General features: G+C 42.3%; 1 protein-coding gene across 1 annotated transcript; it reads right to left on the bottom strand.

Moving 5' to 3' along the window:
* Positions 1-648: 648 nt before the first annotated feature.
* On the bottom strand, positions 649-19265 carry LOC140407605 (vasculin-like). Its single transcript, XM_072494960.1, has 3 exons — positions 19059-19265; positions 18103-18205; positions 649-1129 (listed from the first exon to the last, which is right to left on the bottom strand). The coding sequence occupies exons 1-3, from the start codon at positions 19235-19237 to the stop codon at positions 980-982; spliced, it is 432 nt and encodes a 143-aa protein (XP_072351061.1). The 5' UTR covers positions 19238-19265; the 3' UTR covers positions 649-979.
* Between the last annotated feature and the right edge of the window lie 4922 nt (positions 19266-24187).

Raw genomic sequence — 24187 nt, 5'->3', positions numbered from 1 at the left:
TAAACTCAGTATATTATGGGTCACAACCACAACTTTAAAAGGTTTCAGCCTCCCTTTCAAAATAATTGGAATTTGAAGCCTGACATTAAATATGTAGGAGCACCAACTCCTAAAATAGTTCTGGCACAAAGTCAGACCATCATCAATCTTGCTGCAAATCCAGTTTTTATTCCATTTAGTGAATAGATCCAGCAACTGTGATCATAACCTCTTGGTAAGACTTGTAAATAACTGCTTTATCAAAATAATGTCAATTTTCAAGTTTGCTTTGGACAGTCCACCCTGAATATCAAGGTTGTGTGCAGCGCAGATAAAGCTCTTGATCTCAGTGTTTTTCTTTCTACAAATTGAAGAATGTGATGATTTTAAAAAAAGAAACTACAAATGGTTAAAAAAAGCAATTAACTTTGAGAAAGAAGTGGAACAGTACAAGAGCACTCATTAAGTTTAGGCAATGAAAATTCTACTGTATCTTTCTCCACTTTTGATCAACATGCTACATCACCTGTTTTTCTGTAGACAGTGGACTTGCAGGGTCCTGTTTTGGTAATGAATATGATTCAACAAGCAGGATACTGTGTTTTCAGATTGCTGTTTCTCAACGAATGGAACAACTTTAAGCCAAAAGCTCCATGGAACAATACACAATTTGAACTTCAATTCGGTTTATTAGATCTGTGAATTATCCCATGATCAATAATTTTTTTTCACATTGTAGTAATGTATCTTCTGATCAGCAGTGATGAAGCAGATCAATGCTAAATCCAACTGAAATCCTCATTACTACAAAAGGCCGTTACAAAGCATTAAGCAAAGTTCAAATTAGGCCAAGTCCAACAATCTGTGTTCTTGAATAAAGAAGTCCCCTCAAATTTCTTCTGGTGGGGTACCGTACTGCTTTTAATGCAGTTTATTTTTGGCAGTTTACCACAATGATAATTATTATACCCAAATAATTTTTATGTCTTTCTTTAACCTCTCACACATCATCATCAGATGTATCGCTGCTGCTCGTCTCTGTGTCATCATTAACAGTGGGCTTATAAGTGCTCTTCCATGTACTAAATTTGAAGTTACAAGTTAGACCATTTTTCAGAAGACCATTTTTTCGAAGGCCGTTTTTCTGTAGCTGAAATGAAAAAGAATTACATAAGAATAAGTTTTTTTAAATTATAATTTCTGAAACAAACATATGCTAAATCTGTAAAGAACCCAACAATACAGTAATTGCAATGCAAAATGCTGCAGCCTTCAGCCAAACATGAATGAATGAAAACCGCTTATTGTCACAAGTAGGCTTCAAATGAAGTTACTGTGAAAAGTCCCTAGTCGCCACATTCCGGCACCTGTTCGGGGAGGCTGTTACGGGAATTGAACCGTGCTGCTGGCCTGCCTTGGTCTGCTTTCAAAGCCAGCGATTTAGCCCAGTGTGCTAAACCAAAGAACTGAATTCCAAAGGCAAGGTGACCGACTACCTTTGACGTCAAGGCAGCATTTGACAGAGTGTAACATTAATATGGGAATGGGGGCTGGGGGGAACCCCTCCTCTAGTTGAAATCATACGTAGCACAAAGGTAGATAGTTAGAATAGAATCCCTACAGTGCAGAAGATGCCATTCAGCCCATCAAGTCTGTACTGACCCTCCAAAAGAGCACCCAACTTAGGCTCACTCCTCCCGTCCTATCCCCAATTAACCTGCACTTCCCTGGACACTATGGGGCAATTTAGCATGGCTAATCCACCTAACCTGCACATCTTTGAACTGTGGGAGGAAACCGAGCACCCGGAGGAAACCCACGCAGACACAGGGGAACGTGCAAATGTCACAATCACCCAAAGCCGGAATTCAAACCAGGTCCTTAGTGCTGTGAGGCAGCAGTGCAAACCAATATGCCACTGTGCCCCTTGGTTGCATTTGGTGGTAGCCAATCACCTTGAATCTAGGGCATCAGTTCCTCAGGGTAGTGCCCTCAGCCCAAACATCTTCAGCTGCTTCAATGGCTTTAATTCCATCATTAGAAATGAAGAAAAAGAAGCTTGCTTCATCGGCAACCCAACCATCATCTCAAATATTCACTCCCTCCACCACCAAGGCACATTGGCAATAATGTGCCCCATATTGGAGAGGCACTTCGGCATCTCACCAAGGCTCCTTCAACAGTACCTTCCAAACAGACAAATTCTACCACTTAGTAGAACAAAAGGACAGCAGACCACTGCTTACAAGGTCCCCATCAAGTCTCGCGTCAGCAAGAAGCTTCAGTGAACGTCGCCCAGTCCATCACACAAACCCGCCTCCCATCCCATTGACTCTAGCTGACACGCCCACCCCAGATGGACTGTTGCAGTCCAAGAAAGCAACTCACCACCACATTAACATGAAGGGACAGACAATAAATGCTGGCCTAGCCAACAATGCTCACATCCCAAGAACCAAAAAAGATTGTGTTAGAACCTCAAGTCGCAGGCAACCACACCAAACTAAACAATCTTGTTAATTGAACTCAAAGTGCACCTCGGCGTAACTAACTTATCTTCTCCCTCCAGCTCCCTTTGGCTGAATTGGGGCACTGTAAGATAGAGTCCATAATAATCGAGAGCTCCAATAATGTTCCATCCTCTCAGCAAGTACAAAGAATCGAAGGTGACTGACATAAAAGAAACAGTCCTTCAAGAATGCGGAAAACAAAAATATTCTGTTTCTATTGAGAAGTTTTTTTTAAGGCACCTTCTTAAGGATATCCAACACAGATGAAGTGAAATGATTTACTGCAACTTGCTCTCAGCTCTCTTGCCAATACCACTCTTGAATCTGCTATTAAATGCATAAGAGGTATGCAAATCATCTTGACTTTTCCTTCTCTCTCTCTCTGAGAGTACATCTCAAATGAAAGTCGGTAGCAGAGGTGGGAGAAGTACAGGAAAAAACACACTCTCCATACATTTCTGAAAAAAATTAATTCATAGGATGTAGGCGTTGCTGATTGGGCCGGCATGTATTGCCCATCCTAGAGGGCATTTAAAGGAGTCAACCACATTGCTTTGGGTCTGGAGCCACGTGTAGGCCAGACCAGGCAAGGACAGCAGATTTCCTTCCCGAAAGGACATTAGTGAACCAGATGGAGTTTTACGATAATCGACATGGGTTCATGATCACCTCACTCTAGATTTCAATGTTTAAATTGAAACATATAGTGATAAAAAAGGCAGCTACTGTTTTGTTCCACTTTTCAAATCTGTGCTTCCCTAACAAAGTGAGATTCTAGCAATAACAAACGGTTAAGGTTTCCTTCCAAATTCTGCTGTTTTGAATAAATGTCAAATTATTGTTCAGCAGTATGAAACAAAATATATTTTAGATTTAAACTGACATTTTGAAAGAATATACTTAAAAGCAGTCACACAAACAGTTCCCTTAGAAGATTTTAGATATATCTAATAAACAGGATTGGATGCTCCTAAAAAAGTGAGTATTTTGGGATGTAAATAATTCCAAAAGGATGTTCTTACACAGGGATTCATAAATATGTCTCTTCTCCCATTTGCCAGTTTTAATTTCATTTTGTGATGAAGTGTAGTTTAAATGTATATGATATACCCATGTAATTTGTTCCTTAGTAATTCTGTAACAACTCCACAAAAGAAGGGAATACCATCTTGTAAACGTTACAGCACAGACACCAATGTCTCGGGTAACAACACAAAGCAGCACGGTAGTTTAGTGGTTAGCACTATGGCTTCACAGCGCCAAGGTCCCAGGTTCGATTCCTGGCTTGGATCACTGTCTATGCCGAGTCTACATGTACTCCCCATGTCTGCGTGGGTTTCCTCCGGGCGCTCCGGTTTCCTCCCACAAGTCCCGAAAGATGTGCTATTAGGTAATTTGGACATTCTGAATTCTTTCTCAGTGTACCCAAACAGGCAGCGGAATGTGGCGACTAGGGGCTTTTCACAGTAACTTCATTGCAGTGTTAATGTAAGCCTGCTTGCGACAAAAAGATTATTAGATGGGAGGTTGCTTCTTACAGTGATGAGGTTTTCCAGATATTGAGAAATTAGCTCAAAGTTGTAATTCTGTGATCTGAAGGACATTCAAAAATCCCTTGAACTTCACCACGATCCCATTTAAATTGCATCTAAGTTACATCGTTCTAATTCTTTTAGTGCAGAAATAATGACTTATTTAGTTACTTGATTCAGGCAATGCAAACAGCATAGGTAAGCAGGAACTTAATGCTAAAAAACAGAATCATCAAAATTGAATGTGCAGACATAACACAGACAAGGAGCAAAGATTAATGTATTATGTTAGTTATGGAAAGGGACCAGGAGCAATTTCAAGGAGCAAGAATGAATCCATCCCAGGTAAACTGGAAAAGATTGGCAGGGCTTTAAAGTGGTGATGGTTCAGGTATAGTGAGGAGGTAGTTGAGATATTGCATGATAGAGGTGGTATTAGAAAGGCTGGCTGTACTTTAAAATTGATAGAACTAGATCAGATGTGTCCCAGGATGCTGAGGGAAGCCAGGGCAGAAATTGCAGAGGTACTGGCCATAATCTTCTTTGATAAAGGAGTGGTGCTAGAAGACTGGAGAACTGCAAATGTTACACCATTTTGCAAAACAAAAGGTGCAAAGGATACCCAGCAACGACAGGCCAGTCAGCTTTTAAAAAATTAATTCATGAGACGTGGATGTTGTTGACGAGGCCAGCATTTATTGCCCATCCCTATTTCCCCTCGAGAAGGTGGTTGTGAGCTGCCTTCTTAAACCAGAGTGATGAGGGGATCATGATATCCTTGGGGAAACCACAAACTAAAATAGCCAAATTTAGCAAACAACCACAAGGGAAGAAATTATGAAAAAATTATCACGTTTTATTATTTTTTTCCTTTCACAAATTAAACTTCAAATAAGATGATAAATTCCACTTTAAGTAGTTTATACAACAAAGTAAGTGCTTATACAAGCACCTCCACAAGCATGTAGCACCAGGTACACTTTCAAAGTACTCTAATTCTGCTTCCGGTATGTAGGATTGTTCACTTTCCCTCAGTCAATTCGGTCCTCGAGTTGCATTCACCGATGGCCATATCCCATCCCGAGGTTGTGGTAAATTGTCGTCCCCTGAATAGCACACTCCTACAGAACCTTCCTAGCTAGGATGATAACAGTCTCAATTGCACATATTCCCATAAACTCCTTTATCTCATCCTTTTAATAACACCCATTAACCAGTCTGATTGGTTCTGGAAAATCTGAATTGGCAGCAGCATTAACATTGAACAATTCGCAATCCCCTCTAATCCCATCTTTGACTTTCTCTTCCATTTAACTCTATTGCACATACCCAGCTCCTTTTAAATGCACCTTCTCTGTTCTCCTTCTGCTGCAGTTCGCAGTTCTTTATAGCAGTAGCTTCTTTGTCTATCTTCTCTATGCTTGGCCAAACAGATATTTTGTATCTTAACTTCTTTACCACCAATACGGCTTCCACCTCAAGGATCACCAGGTCACATGGGCCAATATTTCTTATTATCCATGAGAATTACAATTCACCTCTTTACAATTGATGCAATCTCTTAAGAGTCCTTTTCAAACATTCTTAAAAATCCTTGGACATTTTAAAGAAATTACAAATTTTCCTTACTGTACAAAGGTTGTCACACTTTCCTCTTAAAAGCCTTACTATGGTAAAGGTCTCTTTTCAACAGGGTTCGACACACAGCAAACCTAAAATCCTAAACCTTTTAACAGCTAGTGTATTATATGTTATACCGGTAACAACAATGATAATCGTATTTACAAAAACAAGCTTCATTACAAAAAGGGTGTTATTTTACAAGCTTATAACACCTAATTTCATCTGTCTTTAAGACATTGTTACCGTCCTTTGTTCTTTAAACTCTCGACAGGGCATCTGTAATCACGTTAGCCCAAATCTTACATTCAGAGTCGAAACCCCTGTTTCTGACCCGGAACAGAAAAAAACAGTTCACATTAAATTTTTCAGGGTAATCTTCCATTGAAGGATCCTGCAGAACTCCTCTGAAGAAGCAGTAGAGAGAATCCACGCAGAAACCACACACCCTTTTTATGGCGATAGCTGCAATATTCTGTAGGTAGAGAGTTTAAATGTCCCAAACCTTCTTTCTGTCACTTTTTAGAGAAGTGCCAAAGGGGGCAGGCTGGCAGGTAGGTGAGGCAGTAAGGAATTAGTGTGGCAGGTGCTTGAGGCAGCAGGGGATTGTCAGGTTGGGAAGTGGCACAGGAAGGTGGGTGGTGGGAACCAGTCAGGGTCAGGAAAGAGGTCAGGTGAGAGTGATTAGAGGGTCAGTTCTGCAGTTATCCAGGGGTTAGACAAGGTTTTAACGTGTCAAACATTTCCAGGTAACAAAATTGGAACTATCTTAAGTCACCGATGCAAACTCCGAGTCAGAGGATTTTGCAGAAGGCGCTGGAGAAATGCCCATCAAAAGTTGAAACTTTCTAGACAATTCACACACTGCCCTTGCGTTGGGACTTCCAAAGGGTCCTGTAGCGCATCTTCCGGCGTGCATCTGCTCTCCGACAATTTGGAGATCTTAAGATCTGGGCCATCATTTTTAGCAGCATTATGAACAATTTTTAAGGCCAATTGCTGCAGCCTCAAGCTTCACCGTAACAACTTTTCATTCCTGGTTTTGAAGATTTATTACAAGACTTACAGCTAACATTATGACAGTCAAGTCTTTCTTTGATATTTAGCAAGCTTCCTAAAATAGTAGACAACCAGCAGTTCCATACCAACATTATCTTGGAGAACAAGAACACAAGAAATAGGAGGAGTAGAACATATGGCTTGTCGAGCATGCTCCGACATTCAATACGATCGTGGTTGATCTTGAGCTTCAACTCCATTTTCGCACCCACTCCCAATATTCCTCAATTCCCAGAGACACCAGAAATCTATCTAACCCAGCTTTAAATGTGTTCAACAATGGAGTATCCACAACCGAGATACAGAATTTCAAAGTTCACAACTTGAATCAGCCTAAACAATTAGCCTCTTTTTCGAAGATTGTGCCCCCTCGTTTTAGACTCATCAAGCTACAAATAAAATCCCTCAGTGTTGACCTATCAAGCCCCCTCTGAATTTTGTACATTTCAGGGAGATCACATCTCATTCTTCTGAACTCCAAAGTGGAGCCCAATTGCAACCTAATTTACTCAACCTTTTATCAACCCATTATCCACTCATCCCAGGGACAAATCTAGTGAACCTTCACTGTGCCGGCACCAATGCAAGTACATCCTTTCTAAAATGTGGAGACCAAAACGCCACACAATATTCCAAATATGGTCTCACCAAAACCCTGTTCAAATGTAGCAAGACTTACTTATTCTTGTACTCCAACCCCCTCGCAATAAAGGCTATTTGCCGTCCTAATTTCTTGTTGCACCTGCATGTCAACTTTCAAGCACACCCAGGTCTATTTGAACATTTTCTAGACGTTTCTCACCTTTTAAAGATATCCTGCTTTACTATTCATGCGACCAAAGTGAATAACTTCACACATCCCCAGATTATACATCATCTGTCATCGTGTTGGCCACTCACTTAACCGGTCCATATATATTACAGCTTCTCTGTGTCCTCCCCACAGCTGCCTTTCCCACCTGGCTGGGTCTCCTCAACAAACTTTGAGACAATACTCACTTTCTCTCCACCCAGTTCATAGATATCATAGAATTTACAGTGCAGAAGGAGGCCATTCGGCCCATCGAGTCTGCACCGGCTCTTGGAAAGAGCACCCTACCCAAGGTTAACACCACCACCCTATCCCCATAACCCAGTAACCCCACCCAACACTAAGGGCAATTTTGGACACTAAGGGCAATTTATCATGGCCAATCCACCTAACCTGCACATCTTTGGACTGTGGGAGGAAACCGGAGCACCCGGAGGAAACCCACGCACACACGGGGAGGATGTGCAGACTCCGCACAGACAGTGCCCCAAGCCGGAATCGAACCTGGGACCCTGGAGCTGTGAAGCAATTGTGCTATCCACAAGGCTACCGTGCTGCCCCCCAGTTATTTATATAGATTGTAAATAGCTGAGGCCGTAGCATTGATCCTTGCGGCACTCCACTATTCACTGTCTGCCAACTTGAAAAAGCTCAATTTATGCATATTCTCTGCTTTCTATCCATTAATTAATCCTCTACCCAATTGATAAAATACTGCCTCCAACTTCATGAGCCTGTACCTTGTCTTTTTAACAAATGCCTTTTGGAAATCCAGGTATACTACATCTACTGGTCCCCCTTTATATACCATATTAGTTACATCCTCAAAGAACTATAATAAATGTCAAACAGAATTTCCCTTTAATATAACCAAGTTGACTTGTTCTAATAATATCGCCATTTTTTAAGTGCATTGTTAAGACTTAACAGTAGGTTCCAGCATTTTCACACAACTGATGTTAGGCTAACTGGCCCATAGTTCAGGGGTTTCTCTCTCCCTCCATTCTTGAAAAGTTATGTAACATTTGCCAACTCCAACCTAATGGGGCAGTCCCCAAATGTAAGGAATTTTGGAAAATCATAGCTAGCACTTCCAACATCTATTTTAGAACCCCAAGTGTAGGCCGTCAGGTCCAGGGGACTTGGTAGATTTTAGTCCTTACAGTTTCTCAAATATTTTTTCTCTGCAGATGTTAATTTCTTTTCAGCCCCTAGGTTACTCGCTATTTGTTGTATGTAGTTATGTCTTCTACAGTGAAGACAGACAAAATATTTCTTCAATGCTTGCGCTAGTTCCCCATAACAATTTCTCCTATCTCTGTTTCTAAGCAACCTATATTTACTTTAGCCACTCTCTTCCTTTTTATAGGCTTATGACAGCTCTTATGATCTGTTTTATATCCCTGGCCAGTTTACGCATATTCTATTTTCTCCCTTTTTATCAACTTTTTGGTTACTCTTTGCTGGTTTTTAAAACATTCCAAATTGTCAGACATGTTACTGTTTTTTGTTTTGCAAATTGTAAGCCTCTTTTTTAATCTAATGCCATCCTTAACTTCGAGTGAGCCAGGGATAGATCTTTCTCACTTGAGTTTTATTTTTAAATGGACTGTATTTCTGCTGAAGATTTTGAATTGTTTCTTTAGCCAGTTTCCCCCCCAATAATTGGCTGTGTTTAAGATTTTTTTTTTGAGATTGGAGTTTGTCACTTTCAAACTCAATATGGAATTAAATAGCCTTGTGATCATTATCTTTTACTAAGACATTGCTAACTAATCAACCCTGCTTCATTACACAATACAAGATCCAAGATAACTTTATCCCGAGTCGGTTCCCCAGCATAGTGCTCTAAGAAACTGTAATAAAAACAGTCTACAAACTCCCACTCTTACCGATTTGTTTGCCTCCATCTATATAAAGATTGAAGTCCCTCATAATTATTACATTGCTTTTCTTACAAGCTGCAATAATTTCTTGTTTACTGCCCTGCCCATGTAACTACTGTTAGGGGGCCTGTAAACTACTGCCACCAGTGTTTTCTGACAATCGCAGTATCCAATTTCCAGCCACACTGATTCTACTTCATGATCTTCTGAAGCCAGATCCTTTCAGATAAATGTCATCCTTTACTATCTGAGCAACACCTCCTCCTTTGCCATTCTACCATTCCTAAATAGTGTAACCTGGAATATTTATTTCCCATCCATGATCACCTTGTGACCATGTCTCTGTAATAGAGATTCATAATTTATCCCCATTTCTCTCACTGATTCATCTATCTTATTATGGATGCTCCACGCATCAAGTAATGAGCCTTTCATTCCGTATTTTTTACTTCTTTTTCTTGCAATGTCCTATTTACTGATGTGCAAATGTTGTTAAACTCTCTTTACCCATTGTGCTCGTCTTTACTCACATTGCTATAAATGTTCCAATTCCTTGATCTTTCTTCCACAGCCCTAGTTATATGATTGGCCAGGATTCGTGTCCTAGCTTAGTTCAAGTGGAGCCTATCCCAACAGAATGGCTCACTCTTTCCGAAGTACAGTGCCCCATGAATCAAAACCTGTTCTTCACACACTATTCTTTGAGCCATGCGTTTAATTCCCTAATCTGCTTGACAATTTGCATGCGGTTCAGCTAACATTTCAGAGATGACTACCTGTCATGTTCTGTGTTTCAATTTGGCCCCTAGCTCCTCAAATTCTCTTAGCAGAGAACTTCATTCTTGGTTCTACCCATGTCATTGGTACCCACATGGATCACTACAACTGGATACTTCCCCTTCCAACTTATTAACCAGCCACAAAGTGATGTCCTTAAGCTAGGCACTGGGAAGACAGCACAGCCTTCCTAGCTCCCAGTCACGGCTGCAGAGAACAGTGTCTGTACGGTCTCCTATCACAATTTAGTCCTTTGCGTGGTAATATAATCAGGGCCTAGTTTCAAGGCCGATTAAATTGGATATCAAAGAATTGGGCACTTTAAAATCATACTGCAGTCAAACCTCAGGAAGGCTTTGGAAACCAGTCTTGACCAAAGTCAAATACACAACCAACCGATAAGCTGCCAGAACATGCCTGGGCCTGTCCCATTCAATTACCCATCAAAGATCATCACACTCTACTGAGACACAGCAGGAGATCATCGTACCTCATTGAAATGCACACGTTTATTGTCTGTAGCCCAGATCGAGCCAGACTTTCCATCACCAAGTGTATCTACTGATACCTTATATGGGAACAGGTCCATGTGCAGCCCACATCACCAAAGATGGGACATCTGCGGTGGGCTCAGGTGGCCTGTCAAACGGTCATCAACTGGACCACTGGCTGCTGGGACCCCTCCCGAGACTTCATTGGCCAGAAGCCAGAGAAGTTTCTGGAAAGGCGGGGAGAGAGGGGGATAAAGGAAGGCATCTCAGAGATACCAGCAGCAAATACTTGATGTGCGAGGTGACCTTGACCAGAGCAAGGAAGAAACAGCCAGCGAGAATCACCTTCGCAAAGAGGAACCAGAGGGACTCAGGGGTCGGATCTACAGCATACCAAACCATATTTGCGGGTAGTATAGTCGAATCCTGGGTGTTTCTTGTATATTTAGTGGGTAATTTACGGGTTAACTATATTTAATAAAGTGTGTTGTATTATATCTGTGTCCGTACTTTGTTCTCCTCCTAAATAAAGACACCTGGGTAAACTTTGATTAAGGAGCTGGTTGAATCATAGAATCATAAACTTAGTGCCGAAGGAGGCCATTCAGCCCAGCGAGTCTGCACCGGCCCTTGGAAAGAGCACCCTACCCAAGCGCACACCGCCACCCTACCCCCTTAACCCAGTAACCCCACCCAACCTGTTTGGGCACCAAGGGCAATGTAGCATGGCCAATCCACCTAACCTGCATATCTTTGGACTGTGGAGGAAACCAGAGCACCCAGAGGAAACCCATGCAGGCACTGGGAGACCATGTAGACTCCACACAGACAGTTGAAGTACCTGAATTGGACAGATATAACATTTGCATCATCCAGTCAGGTAGCTAGCACCTCATACCTATTGGAGAAAATCAGGGACTGAGGCCCCTCCATCACGACATGCTGGTTCCCCTTAACTGCCTGACTTACAGCCACGCTCTCCTGTCCCTGAACATTAACTACATTTCTGCCTAACTGAAGGGTGTGACTACCTCCTGGAACAAAGTGTCTCCATAACTCTGCTCCCCCGATACCTCGCAACGTTCATAATTCAGTCCCTAGCTCAGCAACTCAGAGCCCAAGTCACCTGAGCTGCAGACACCTTTTGCAGATATGGCTGTCCAGGATTGCAGTCATGTCACACCACCAGCCCTGACATTTCTGTCCAAGGTTATTTATTTAACCACTTGCTGTACTAAGAAGCTTTTTTGCACACCACATTTGCTTCTTTTGCAAAACAGTTTAAATCTGTGTCCTGTCGTTCTTGGTCCTTTTACGAGCGGCAACAGTTTCTCCGAACTGTCTAGCCCCCTCTTGATCTTGGATACCTCCATAAAATCTCTTCTTAGCCTTCTTCTCTCCAGTGAGAACTGTCCCAACCTCTCCAATCAATCCTCATAACGGACATTTCTCACTCCTGGAAGCTGTTCTGCACTCTCTCAAATGTGTTCACATCTTTCCTAAGGTGTGGCGTGCAGAACCGTACACACTATTCCAGCTGAGGTCCAACTAGTATGTTGCATAAGTTCAGCATAACCTCCTTGCTCAAACTCTATGCACCTATTCATAAAACTTGGGACATTATATGCTTTATTAATTGCTCTCCCCACCGGTCATGATCTATACACATATACACCAGGTCGCTCCACTCCTGTACCCCTTTTTAAGAATTTTATCCATTACATGTGGCACAGTGGTTAGTACTGCTGCCTCACAGTGCCAGGGACCACGGTTCGATTCCGCCTTAGACGACGGTCTGTATGGAGTTTGCACTTTCTCCCCATGTCCGTGTGGATTTCATCCGGTTTCCTCCCACAGTCCAAAGATGTGCAGGTTAGGTGGGGTTACAGAGTTATGGGGATAGGGCAGGGTAGTGGACCTCGGTGATGTGCTCTTTCAGAAGGTCGGCGCGAACTCAATGGGCCTCTTTCTGCACTGTAGGGATTCTAGTCTATGGACCTATATTGTCTCTCCATGTTATTCCTACCAAAATGTATCACTCCCCTCCTCATCTCGTACCTCTCTTGCTAATTTCTGCGTCAATATTTCTTAGTTATATTTCTTCTTCAATTTTGGCTAATTAGACTCGATCACTGACACAACCAGTCGTTTATTCCTCAAACCTCAACCTGCTCAATTCAAGGATTCTGTCCCTCTTAGCTCCTGATCTTAATTAATTTCCAGGGGCTCTGCTACAGCCTGCAAATCACATTTTTTACTTCAGTAAAGCCTTTGACAAGGCGCCTCATTGTAGACTGGAACAAAAGGTGAAGTTGCATGGGATCAGAGGAGAGCTGGCAAGTTGGATATAGAACTGGAAGGCTGTGACCAGCGGTGTTCCACCAGGGATCAGTTCTAGGTCCTTTGTTGTTTGTGGTGTATAAATGATTTGGAAGAAAATGTAGCTGGTCTGATTAGTAAACTTACAGACGATGCAAAAATTGCAGATAGTGAAGAGGATTGTCAGAGGATACAGCAGGATATAAAATGGTTGGAGTCTTGGGCAGAGAAATGGCAGATGAAGTTTAATCCGGACAAGTGTGAGGTGATGCACTTTGGATGGTCCAATGCATGGAGGAATTACACAATGGTAAAACTCTTGAGTACTGACAGGCAGAGAGATCTGGGCGTGCATGTCCACTGATCACTGAAGGTGGCAACGCATGTGGATAAGGTCGAGAAGGCATATGGCATGCTGGCCTTTATCGGTCGGGGCACTGAATATAAAAATTGGCAAATCATGTTGCAGCTGTACAGGACCTTAGTTAGGCCTCATTTGGAATAATGTGTACAATTCTGGTCCCCACACTACCAGAAGGATGTGGATGCTTTGGAGAGGGTACAGAAGCGGTTTACTGGGATGTTGCCTGGTATGGAGGGCATGAGCTATCAGGAGAGTTTAGATAAACTTGGTCTGTTCTCACTGGAACGACAGAGGTTGAGAGGTGACCTGATAGCGGCATATAAGGGGCATCTAAACAAATATATGAATAGGGTGGGAATGGAAGGGTACGGAGTCCGTAAGTGCATACAGTTTTAGTTGAGGCAGGTACCATGGTCGGCGCAGGCTTGGAGGGCTGAAGGGCCTGTTCCTGGGCTGTATTGTTCTTTGTTTGAAACTGTTTCAAGTCTCTGACAGTCAGATTGTCTCTTTCAACAAACCGTGCGCCTCAAAAAGGTACCAATGCTGCTTTTCTAATAAGATACAGTAAAAGCAAATGTGAAATCTTGTTTATTTAAATGCTGGAAAGTCCCAGTGAACCAGTTTCAGCCTCTGGTCCCAGACTCGAGCCCACAATTACCAACCATAAATCAAAACAACAAAATTTACCAAATGACCTCAGATGATGAAATTACCAACATTTCACTTTATTGTAACTGTAACATAGAACATAGAACATTACAGCACAGTACAGGCCCTTCGGCCCTCGATGTTGCGCCGACCTGTGAAACCACTCTAAAGCCCATCTACACTATTCCCTTATTGTCCATATGTCTATCCAATGACCATTTGAATGCCCTTAGTGTTGGTGAGTCCACTACTGTTGCAGGAAGGACATTTCATGCCCTTACTACTCTCTGAGTAAAGAACCTACCTCTGACATCTGTCCTATATCTATCAGCCCACAATTTAAAACTATGTCCCCTCGTGCTAGATATCACCATCTGAGGAAAAAGGCTCTCACTGTCCACCCTATCTAATCCTCTGATCATCTTGTATGCCTCAATTAAGTCACCTCTTAACCTTCTTCTCTCTAACGAAAACAGCCTCAAGTCCCTCAGCCTTCCCTCATAAGATCTTCCCTCCATAACAGGCAACATTCTGGTAAATCTCCTCTGCACCCTTTCCAATGCTTCCACATCCTTCCTACAATGCGGCGACCAGAATTACATGCAATACTCCAAATGCGGCCGCACCAGAGTTTTGGCCAGCAGAACCAGGACCTCATGGCTCCGAAACTCAATCACTCTATCAATAAAAGCTAACACACCGTACGCCTTCTTAACAACCCTCTCAACCTGGGTGGCAACTTTCAGGGATCTATGTACATGGACACTGAGATCTCTCCGCTCATCCACACTGCCAAGAATCTTACCATTAGCCCAGTACACTCTTCCTGTTATTTATTCCAAAATGAATCACCTCACACTTTTCTGCAAACTCCATTTGCCACCTCTCAGCCCAGCGCTGCAGCTTATCAATGTCCCTCTGTAACTTGTAACATCCCTCCGCACTGTCCACAACTCCACCGACTTTAGTGTCATCTGCAAATTTACTCACCCATCCTTCGACGCCCTCCTCCAGGTCATTTATAAAAATGACAAACAGCAGTGGCCCCAAAACAGATCCTTGTGGTACACCACTAGTAACTGGACTCCAGGCTGAACATTTCCCATCAATCACCACCCTTTGTCTTCTTCCAGCGAGCCAATTTCTGATCCAAACTGCTAAATCACCCAGAATCCCATGCCTCCGTATTTTCTGCAATAGCCTACTGTGGGGAACCTTATCAAACACTTTACTGAAATCCATATACATCACATCAACTGCTTTACCCTCATCCACCTGCTTGGTCACCTTCTCAAAGAACTCAATAAGGTTTGTGAGGCGCGACCTACCCTTCACAAAACCGTGTTGACTATCTCTAATCAAATTATTCCTTTCCAGATGATTATACATCCTATCTCTTATAAACTTTTCCAAGACTTCGTCCACAACAGAAGTAAGACTCACTGGTCTATCGTTACCGGGGTTGTCTCTACTCCCCTTCTTGAACAAGGGGACAACATTTGCTATCCTCCAGTCTTCTGGCACTATTCCTGTAGATAAAGATGACTTAAAGATCAAAGCCAAAGGCTCAGCAATCTCCTCCCTTGCTTCCCAGAGAATCCGAGGATAAATCCCATCCGGCCCAGGGGACTTATCTATTTTCACACTTTTGCTAACACCTCCTCCTTATGAACCTCAAGCCCTGCTAGTCTAGTATGAATCAGAACCAATACAAATTAAACATTAACAGGCAAATTATACTTCCAATAAATAGGTAAACGTCACTCTGAATTGTCAATACAACAAAAATTGTTTTTACACAAACACAAGCACCTGCAATCATAGCTTGTAGAGATGTGACACCACGTGCAGTTCCAAAGTTTCAATTCCAAAGAGACATATTGGGCTCAAAATGTCAACTTTGTTTCTCTCGCCACAGATGCCCAGAGACTTGCTGAATTTTTCCATCACTTTGTTTTCATTTCAGATCTTTAGCATCTGCAGCATTTTGCTTTTATTTTATTCCAAAGTTCTCTAACTTCGCCTCTTATATGTAGAATCTCACTTTCCAATTCAATCAATTCAGTATTCAAGTACAGTTTACTGGCAACTGTTTTCCATCCGAGGGCCCTGGAGACAGTCAACCCACCTGAAACAGCACATGTCTGCAAAACTTCTTATGACAGTATGATACAGATTCCGAGGAGGCTCATTTATCCAACCACTTCAATAATCACTGTTAAATAGTCTGCTCTGGCAAAACTGAAACAGCAGCAGTAACAGTCCAATTCACAATCTCTGCTCTGACCTGGTCTTCACGTTTCTGCTCTGATCAACTGTATTGCACATACAGTTCCTTGTAAATGGGTTTCCTCTGTTCTCCCTTCTATCAGAGCTCTCCTTTGCTCTTTACAGCAGTAGCTTCTTTGTCTGTCTTCTCAGTGTCTGGCCATACAGCATCTCAGCTTACTTCCCATCAGTACTGATTCCACGTCAGGGGTCACAGGTCACATGGATCAATATTTATTATTATCCAAGAAAACTACAATTCATCCCTTTACAATTGATGTAAACTCTTAAGTCCTTTTCAAACATTCTTAAAAGCAATGAGAGATTTCCGAAATATTTTAAAGAAATTACAAATTTTCTTTATTGTACTGCTTCTGGGTTAAAGGTCATCAAAAAGGTAATTTGGTTCATGAAGTGTACAACAATTGGCAGGTGATAGGAGACTTGGAAGTATTGCAGACGGAGGTTATTCACAAATATATTCATGCTTTCTCAACCTTGCCACTCGCTTGAGATGTGGTGAGCCTCAGGTTAAATCACCACCAGTAAACTAGCAAAGGGGATAAAAGCCTATGGTGCTCCGGGATTGTGGCAACATTTACATTTATTTTACGGCAACTCCTTTCAAGCAACGCCTCGCTATTAAAATGCTCATCCTGGGTTTTCAAGGCCCTCCATGGCCTCACACCTCCTGCCCTCTTTACATTCCCCAAAAGCCCACAATCCTCTGAGATAACTGCTCACCTGATTCTGGCATTTTGAGCACCACAAATTTAAATCAGTCGACCCTTGGTTCCCATGTATTCAGCTGCGTGGGGCCCAAGTTCAGGAATTTCTCTCTAAACCTCTCCACCTTCCTTTTTTCCCTTTCAGATACTATTAAAATCTACAGTTTTAACCAAAATGTAGGCCATTTGCCCCACCATCTCCTTATGTGGTTCAGTGTCCAAGTTTGCTTCATAATATTCCTGGAAACGCAGGGAGATGTTTTGTTACCTCTACATAAATACATTCTGACTCTGATGCAAGAATACTACCACCAAGTGTGGAGACAGTGGCATTGTCACTGGACTAATTACTTTTGAATTAAATAGAAATATGGAATTAAAAGTCTAAGGTGACCAGGAAACCATTGTCGATTGTTGCAAAAACCCATCTGGTTCACGAATAATAATAATAATAATAAATAAGAATAATCTTTATTGTCACAAGTAGACTTACATTAACACTGCAATGAAGTTACTGTGAAAAGCCCCTAGTCGCCACATTCCAGCACCTGTTCGGGGACACAGGGAGAATTCAGAATGTCCAAATTGCCTAACAGCTCATCTTTCGGGACTTGTGGGAGGAAACCGGAGCACCCGGAGGAAACGCAGGCAGACACATGGAAAACGTGCACAGTGACCCAAGCCGGGAATCGAACCTGGGACCCTGGAGCTGTGAAGCAACAGTGCTAACCACTGTGCTACCTTGCCGCCCAGGCTAATTCTCTTTCGGGAAGGAAATCTATCATCCTCATCTGGTCTGGCCTACATGTGACTCCAGACCCACAGCAATGTAGTGAACTCAAGGTTGGGCAATAAATGCTGGCCCAGCCAGCGACGCCCACATCCCATGAACGCATAAATAAAAGTAAAAAAGCTCGCTCCCAAAATTGACAGCTCTCCAATTGGACATTTTCAAATTTTGTCAATTTGCGTATCGATTGCCAAGTATTTGATCCAACAAGATGCAAAGCTAAAAATGGAACAGCAATTTTAAAGAGGGGAAAGGTGAAAAGAATAAAAGGGTGAGAAAATTTATGTAATTCGGCCCATTAATGAGCAGGACATTGTTACCTGTTCACTGATTGCCTGGAATTCCCTCATCTCATCCTCTGTTAATGGAGCACAAGTTTCATCATTTTCACTTTCTTCCTGCCAACCCATCTCTTTAAGCAGCCTAGAAGTAAACAGAAAGCACTTAGTCGAATAATACTACATTACAGGTCATTGTGCCATGCTAAAGGAAATCCAAGTTCAAACATCATACAGTTAGTGCATAATATTCTTCACTGAAGTTTTTGAAGGTCCATTTTATTTTCAAAATAATCTCCCTTTTCCCAGAATTGCAATTCAAGATTGTAATTCATCAGCCAGCTGCCATCAATTGTTTTCAGCATGATCTAGATGATCTCAAGTTAGATTGTAAAGTCTGCATGGAACACAATGCAAACTAACAAGCCTAATTATCAAATACAAGACTTTCCACATGTTTCCACAGAGTTATTCTGTTTTTTTGCAGATACAAATATCGTGCACCACAAGCTTATATCTGGGATGATAAACAATGTAAATCAGAAAGAAAACAAGGCACTAGAGAAAGAATCCCTGGATGGTTATGACTATGACAGTTACAGTTCAGAAGGTGCAACTGTGACAAAGAGGGTGTAAAAGTCCTGAGACAGAAATAAAACATTAACGTAAGAGAGAAAGAAGGCATCTATGTAAAAAGAGGGGGGGAAATCAAAAATCTATAAACATGCCTAAGTACTGTAAACAATAGGACTTTTAAAAACAAAAGAACAATATACTGGGTGAAAATTGCATTAGGGCATGCAAAGGACTAATGCTACAATTGGACAATTACATTCACAGCAGCTGGCAGCATAACATCCAGTTCCTGCTCGAGATTGTTGGATGCTAAGTTTCCTAACAACTTCTAATTTTTATTCCTTTGCAGTTTTACTGCATCTAATTAATAAGACGAATTGAAGTTTCAAATTTTAGATGTCTATATGATTTTATACACATACCTATGCTCAGCTTCCAGCGAACTTGATAAAATATTAGATTGGGGGAATGCTGATGGGTGAATGGTTGTCAGGGATAGAGCTCGAGCATTTCCATTCTCCCTACGATCACCATGTTTATCAAAATTTCGGTTTTCATCTCTTTCTTGATGAGTATTCTTGTTTTGTTGCATGCTAAACATTTCATAATCCTGCAGATGATAGACCAAGACAAATAAAAACAAATCTTGCAGACCAGCTGTTTGCTAATGTTTATTTCTTAATAAAGTACACTTCTGGTGTGTTGAAAAGTTTTAACTTTTAAAGTTTCACACTGTGTAACAAGTTTTATAGGGAAGCAGATATTTTGCTTTCGAGACAAACAGCTCAAGACAAAAGATGCCCAATACCATTTGTAGCACAGGAGCCTATGATATTAGTCTTTGTCAATAACAATTTCTATTTAAAAATAATTCTGTTGGGCGATGGAATGTGTACTCCCTCAGAAAGCAGGTGGCGGAAAACCAATAATTAATATGAAATGGATATACCAACATCTATCAATACCAGTGTGCCATGGCTCAAGTTGTACCGCTCTCGCCGGAGCCAAATGGCTCAAAATCCACCCCAAAATCCACCCCAGAGACTGGGGCACAAATTTCGAGGTTGACACTCCAATGTAGTACTGTTGGGCTGTTACACTGTGGGTTATGCCATCTTTTGCTCCTGTTAAATCGAGGCCCTGTCTGCTCTCTCAGGTGAACATGAAAGATCCCATGGCACTGTTTTGAAGAACAGAGAAGTTATCTCTGGTGTTCTAGATAATTTTTAGCCCTCAATCAAATCTCTAAAACAGAACATCTGGTCATTATTACATTGCTGTTTGTAGGAGTGTACGGAGCACAAATCAACTGCCATGTGTTCTACATTTCACTTCAAAAATACTTCTTCTTCTGTAAATCATTTGGGGACATCCTGTGGTCTTTTTCAGAATGGAATAATCACTGGAAGTAAGGAAAAGTCTTATAACCAAACATAAAATGTATTCCACTCTGTGGCACACCAGTAAAGTGCAAAATTAGCTGCATACTTCTCTCGATTAGTTGCCTCGCCACACAAGGCTATCGGGATGCAAGCTGAAATTTTAAACAGCACATATCGAACGTGGATCAATAATGCAACTAGAAAGGGGACATTTCACCTCTCTCAATGGTAAACTGGAAGGTTTATATTAGGGCTCTCACAACCTTGCACTCCATAAGTGTGCAAATTCTTCTCACAACCTTTACTTAATCTTCCCACCTGCCCCTCACACCGATTTTCCAACAAGCAGTTATGCCAAGGATCTTCTGACCTGTTCCTGCTCTGCCAAGGAAATTCACAGCCATAGACCTTTCTCCAAAGTTCATGAGCATTATTAAATGATGTCACTAAGACAGCTTAGCTATGGTTTTATATTTCAAACTAAATTTCTATTAGCCAATATAGATATTGACTAAACTAAATCATACGTTATAGAACATACAGTGCAGAAGGAGGCCATTCGGCCCATCGAGTCTGCACCGACCCACTTAAGCCCTCACTTCCACCCTATCCCCATAACCCAATAACCCCTCCTTTTTTGGTCACTAAGGGCAATTTATCATGGCCAATGCACCTAACCTGCACGTCTTTGGACTGTGGGAGGAAACCGGAGCACCCGGAGGAAACCCATGCAGGCACGGGGAGACCGTGCAGACTCTGCACAGACAGTGACCCAGCGGGGAATCGAACCTGGGACCCTGGCGCTGTGAAGCCACAGTGCTTTCCACTTGTGCTACCGTGCTGCCCTCAATGTTCTGTGCATTATGAAAATTTAAACTTATTTTAAACCCAAGTTTAATTGATTTGTAACAGAATGTCCAAAGAATAATCCAGTATGTGCTAGTATAGGTCTAGCAGCTGTTAAGAGGATCACGGATTGTCACAATGAATATCTGGCTTCAGTTTGGAACACAAAGAGCTGCAATAGTACACAGGGGATGTGAACAACTGGATATTGTTTTGCCTTTAATGTAATGAGATATTCCAAGGCATTTCAAAGAAGCAATACAAAACAAAATATGGCACCCGAGTCATATAAAGGAGATATATGGGCAGATGACCAGAAGCTTGGTCAAAGAGGTAGGTTTTAAGTAGTGAGTGGAGGAAAATAAGGTAGAGAGGTGGCGAGGTATAGGGAGGGAATTCCAGAGCTTGGGTCCGAGGCAACTGAAGGTACAGCCACCAAAGGTGAAGCGATTAAATGTAGGATGCTCAAGCGGCTGGAAGAAATCTTGGAAGGTTGCAGGAAATTTCGATGGGCAGGGTCAGGCAAGAGCCATGTGAAACAAGGATGAGAATTCTGAAATGGAAGCGTTGTTTAGCCAGGAGCTTGTGCCACTGAGCATTCGGCTGATGGGTAAATGGTATTTATGATGTGTTAGGGCGGAGGAGGACAGAATGTGGGGGGCCAGCCAAGAATGCACTAGGATGAAAATGTGAAAAAGGAGAATAAAAATATTGTTAAAAAAAAGAATGCACTAGGATAGTCAGATTTTGTGGTAACAAAGGCATAGACAAGGGTTTCAGCTGTGGATGAGCGGAGGCTGGGCAGACGCAAACAGTGTTGCAAAGGTGAAAATATGCAGTCTTAGTAATGGCATGGATATAGGATAGAGAGGCCACCTCGTGGTCAAATATGACACTGAGATTGCAAACAGTCTGGTTCACCCGCTGACCCTTGTTAGGGGAGAGAGGGGGAAATCGGTCACGTTAGCTTCAGTCTTCCCAATATTTAATTGGAGGAAATTTCTGCCCATCTAGTGCTGGATACTAGATAAGCAGTTTGAGAATGTATGGAGTGTAGAAGAGTCAAGAGCAGCAATGCTGAAATGGAGCTGGCTGTTGTCAACTTAAATGTGGAAACTGACATGAATGACGTTACTGAGGCACAGCATTTGGATGAGAAACAGGGGATGGCTTCCCAGAAAAAGCTATGTGGGAATGTGAAGAGAAGCCATTGTTGATTACTCTGCCTACTATCAGATAAATAAGAATGGAATTCGTCAGGTGAAGTCCCATCAGCTGTGGAAAAATGTTAGGAGAGGATGAGGTGATGAACTGTGGTGGCACAGTGGTTAGCACTGCTGCTTCAGAGCACCAGGGAACAGGATTCATTTCCAGCCTTGGGTGACTGTCTGTGTGGAGCTTGCACTTTCTCCTAGTGTCTGCGTGGATTTCCACTGGGTGCTCCAGTTTCCGCCCACCATCCAAAGATGTGCAGGTTAGCTGGATTGGTCATGCTAAATTGCCCCTTGGTGCCCAGGGATGTGGGGGTTAGGTGGGGTTATGGGGTTGCAGGGATAGGACAGGAGCCTGGTTAGGATGCTCTTTCAGGGGATCAGTGCAGACTCGATGAACCAAATGGCTTCCTCCTGCACTGTAGTGGTTTTGTGAAGGCTACAGACAGGAGGAAAAGGGAGGGATAGTTTGCCTTTGTCAAAGTCACATAGGACGTCATTTGTGACCTCGATAAGAGCAACTCTGGTAGCATTTTGAGACACTCCCTTCCACCACTGCTCTCTGTCTCCTGTTGCCCAGCCAGTTCTTTATCCATCTAGCTAGTACACCCTGAACCCCATGCGACTTCACTTTTTCCATCAACCTGCCATGGAAAACTTTATCAAGCGCCTTACTGAAGTCCATGTATATGACATCTACAGCCCTTCCCTCATCAATTATCTTTATCACTTCCTCAAAGAATTCTATTAGGTTTAGAAGACATGACTTTCCCTGCACAAAACCATGCTATCACTGATAAGTCTATTTTCTTCCAAATGTGAATAGATCCTATCCCTCAGTATCTTCTCCAACAGTTTGCCTACCACTGACGTCAAGCTCGCAGGTCTCTATAATTCCCTGGATTATCCCTGCTACCCTTCTTAAACAAAGGGACAACATTAGCAATTCTCCAGTCCTCCGGGACCTCACCTGTGCTCAAGGATGTTGCAAAGATATCTGTTAAGGCCCCCGTTATTTCGTCCCTCGCTTCCCTCAGTAACCTGGGATAGATTCCATCTGGACCAGAGGACTTGTCCACCTTAATGCCTTTTAGAATACCCAAAACTTCCCCCTTCCTTATGCCGACTTGACCTAGAGTATTTAAACATCCATCCCTATCCTTAACATCCGTCATGTCCCTCTCCTTGGTGAATACCGATGCAAAGTACTCATTAAGAATCTCACCCATTTCCTCTGACTCCACGCATAAATTCCCTCTTTTGTCTTTGAGTGGGCCAATCCTTTCTCTAGTTACCCTCTTGCTCCTTATATACGAATAAAAGGCTTTGGGATTTTCCTTAGCCCTGTTAGCCAAAGATATTTCATGACACCTTTTAGCCCTCTTATTGCATGTTTGAGATTTGTCCTAATTTCCCGATATTCCTCCAAAGCTTCATCAGATTTAAGTCGCCTAGATCTTATGTATGCTTCCTTTTTCATCTTAGCTAGTCTCACAATTCCACCCGTCATCCATGGTTCCCTACTCTTGCCATTTCTATCCCTCATTTTCACAGGGACATGTCTGTCCTGCACTCTAATCAATCTTTCCTTAAAAGACTCCCACATTTCAAATGTGGATTTACCCTTAAACAGTTGCTCCCAATTCACATTCCCTAGCTCCTGCCGAATGTTGTTATAATTGGCCTTTCCCCAATTTAGCACATTTCCTTTCGGACCACTCTCGTCTTTGTCCATGAGTATTCTAAAACTTACGGAATTGTGATCGCTATTCCCAAAGTAATCACCGACTGAAACTACAACCACCTGGCCGGGATCATTCCCCAATACCAGGTCCAGTATGGCCCCATCCCAAGTTGGACTATTTACATACTGCTCTAAAAAACTCTCCTGGATGCTCTTTACAAATTCTGCTCCATCTACGCCTGGCAGGGTTTGCAAAGATGGTGGGCCACAGGATTTATTTTGAAGAGAGTAGTGATGGCAGCAGACTTGAAAGAGGGAGAGAGAGGGACAGAATGAGAGGATCATTAACAAGGTGAGTTAATATGGCATCCAGGAAGGCAAGCTGGATGGTCAGTAGTTTAGTGGTAATCAGGTTGAGAAAGCAGGGG

This window comes from Scyliorhinus torazame, unplaced genomic scaffold, assembly GCF_047496885.1.
Source record: "Scyliorhinus torazame isolate Kashiwa2021f unplaced genomic scaffold, sScyTor2.1 scaffold_1634, whole genome shotgun sequence".
In the NCBI taxonomy this organism is placed as follows: Eukaryota; Metazoa; Chordata; class Chondrichthyes; order Carcharhiniformes; family Scyliorhinidae; genus Scyliorhinus; species Scyliorhinus torazame.
Note: the sequence above shows the minus strand (reverse complement) of the source record. Positions and strands in the feature narration are given on the sequence as shown.

Excerpts from the sequence above, each read along its gene's own strand:
- LOC140407605 (XM_072494960.1), bottom strand. The coding sequence starts at position 19,237 with ATGTTTAGCATGCAACAAAACAAGAATACTCATCAAGAAAGAGATGAA. Across the intron at positions 18,206-19,058 it reads TCGCTGGAAGCTGAGCATAG|GCTGCTTAAAGAGATGGGTT; the intron begins GTATGTGTATAA and ends GTTTACTTCTAG. Across the intron at positions 1,130-18,102 it reads TCCAGGCAATCAGTGAACAG|CTACAGAAAAACGGCCTTCG; the intron begins GTAACAATGTCC and ends TTTTCATTTCAG.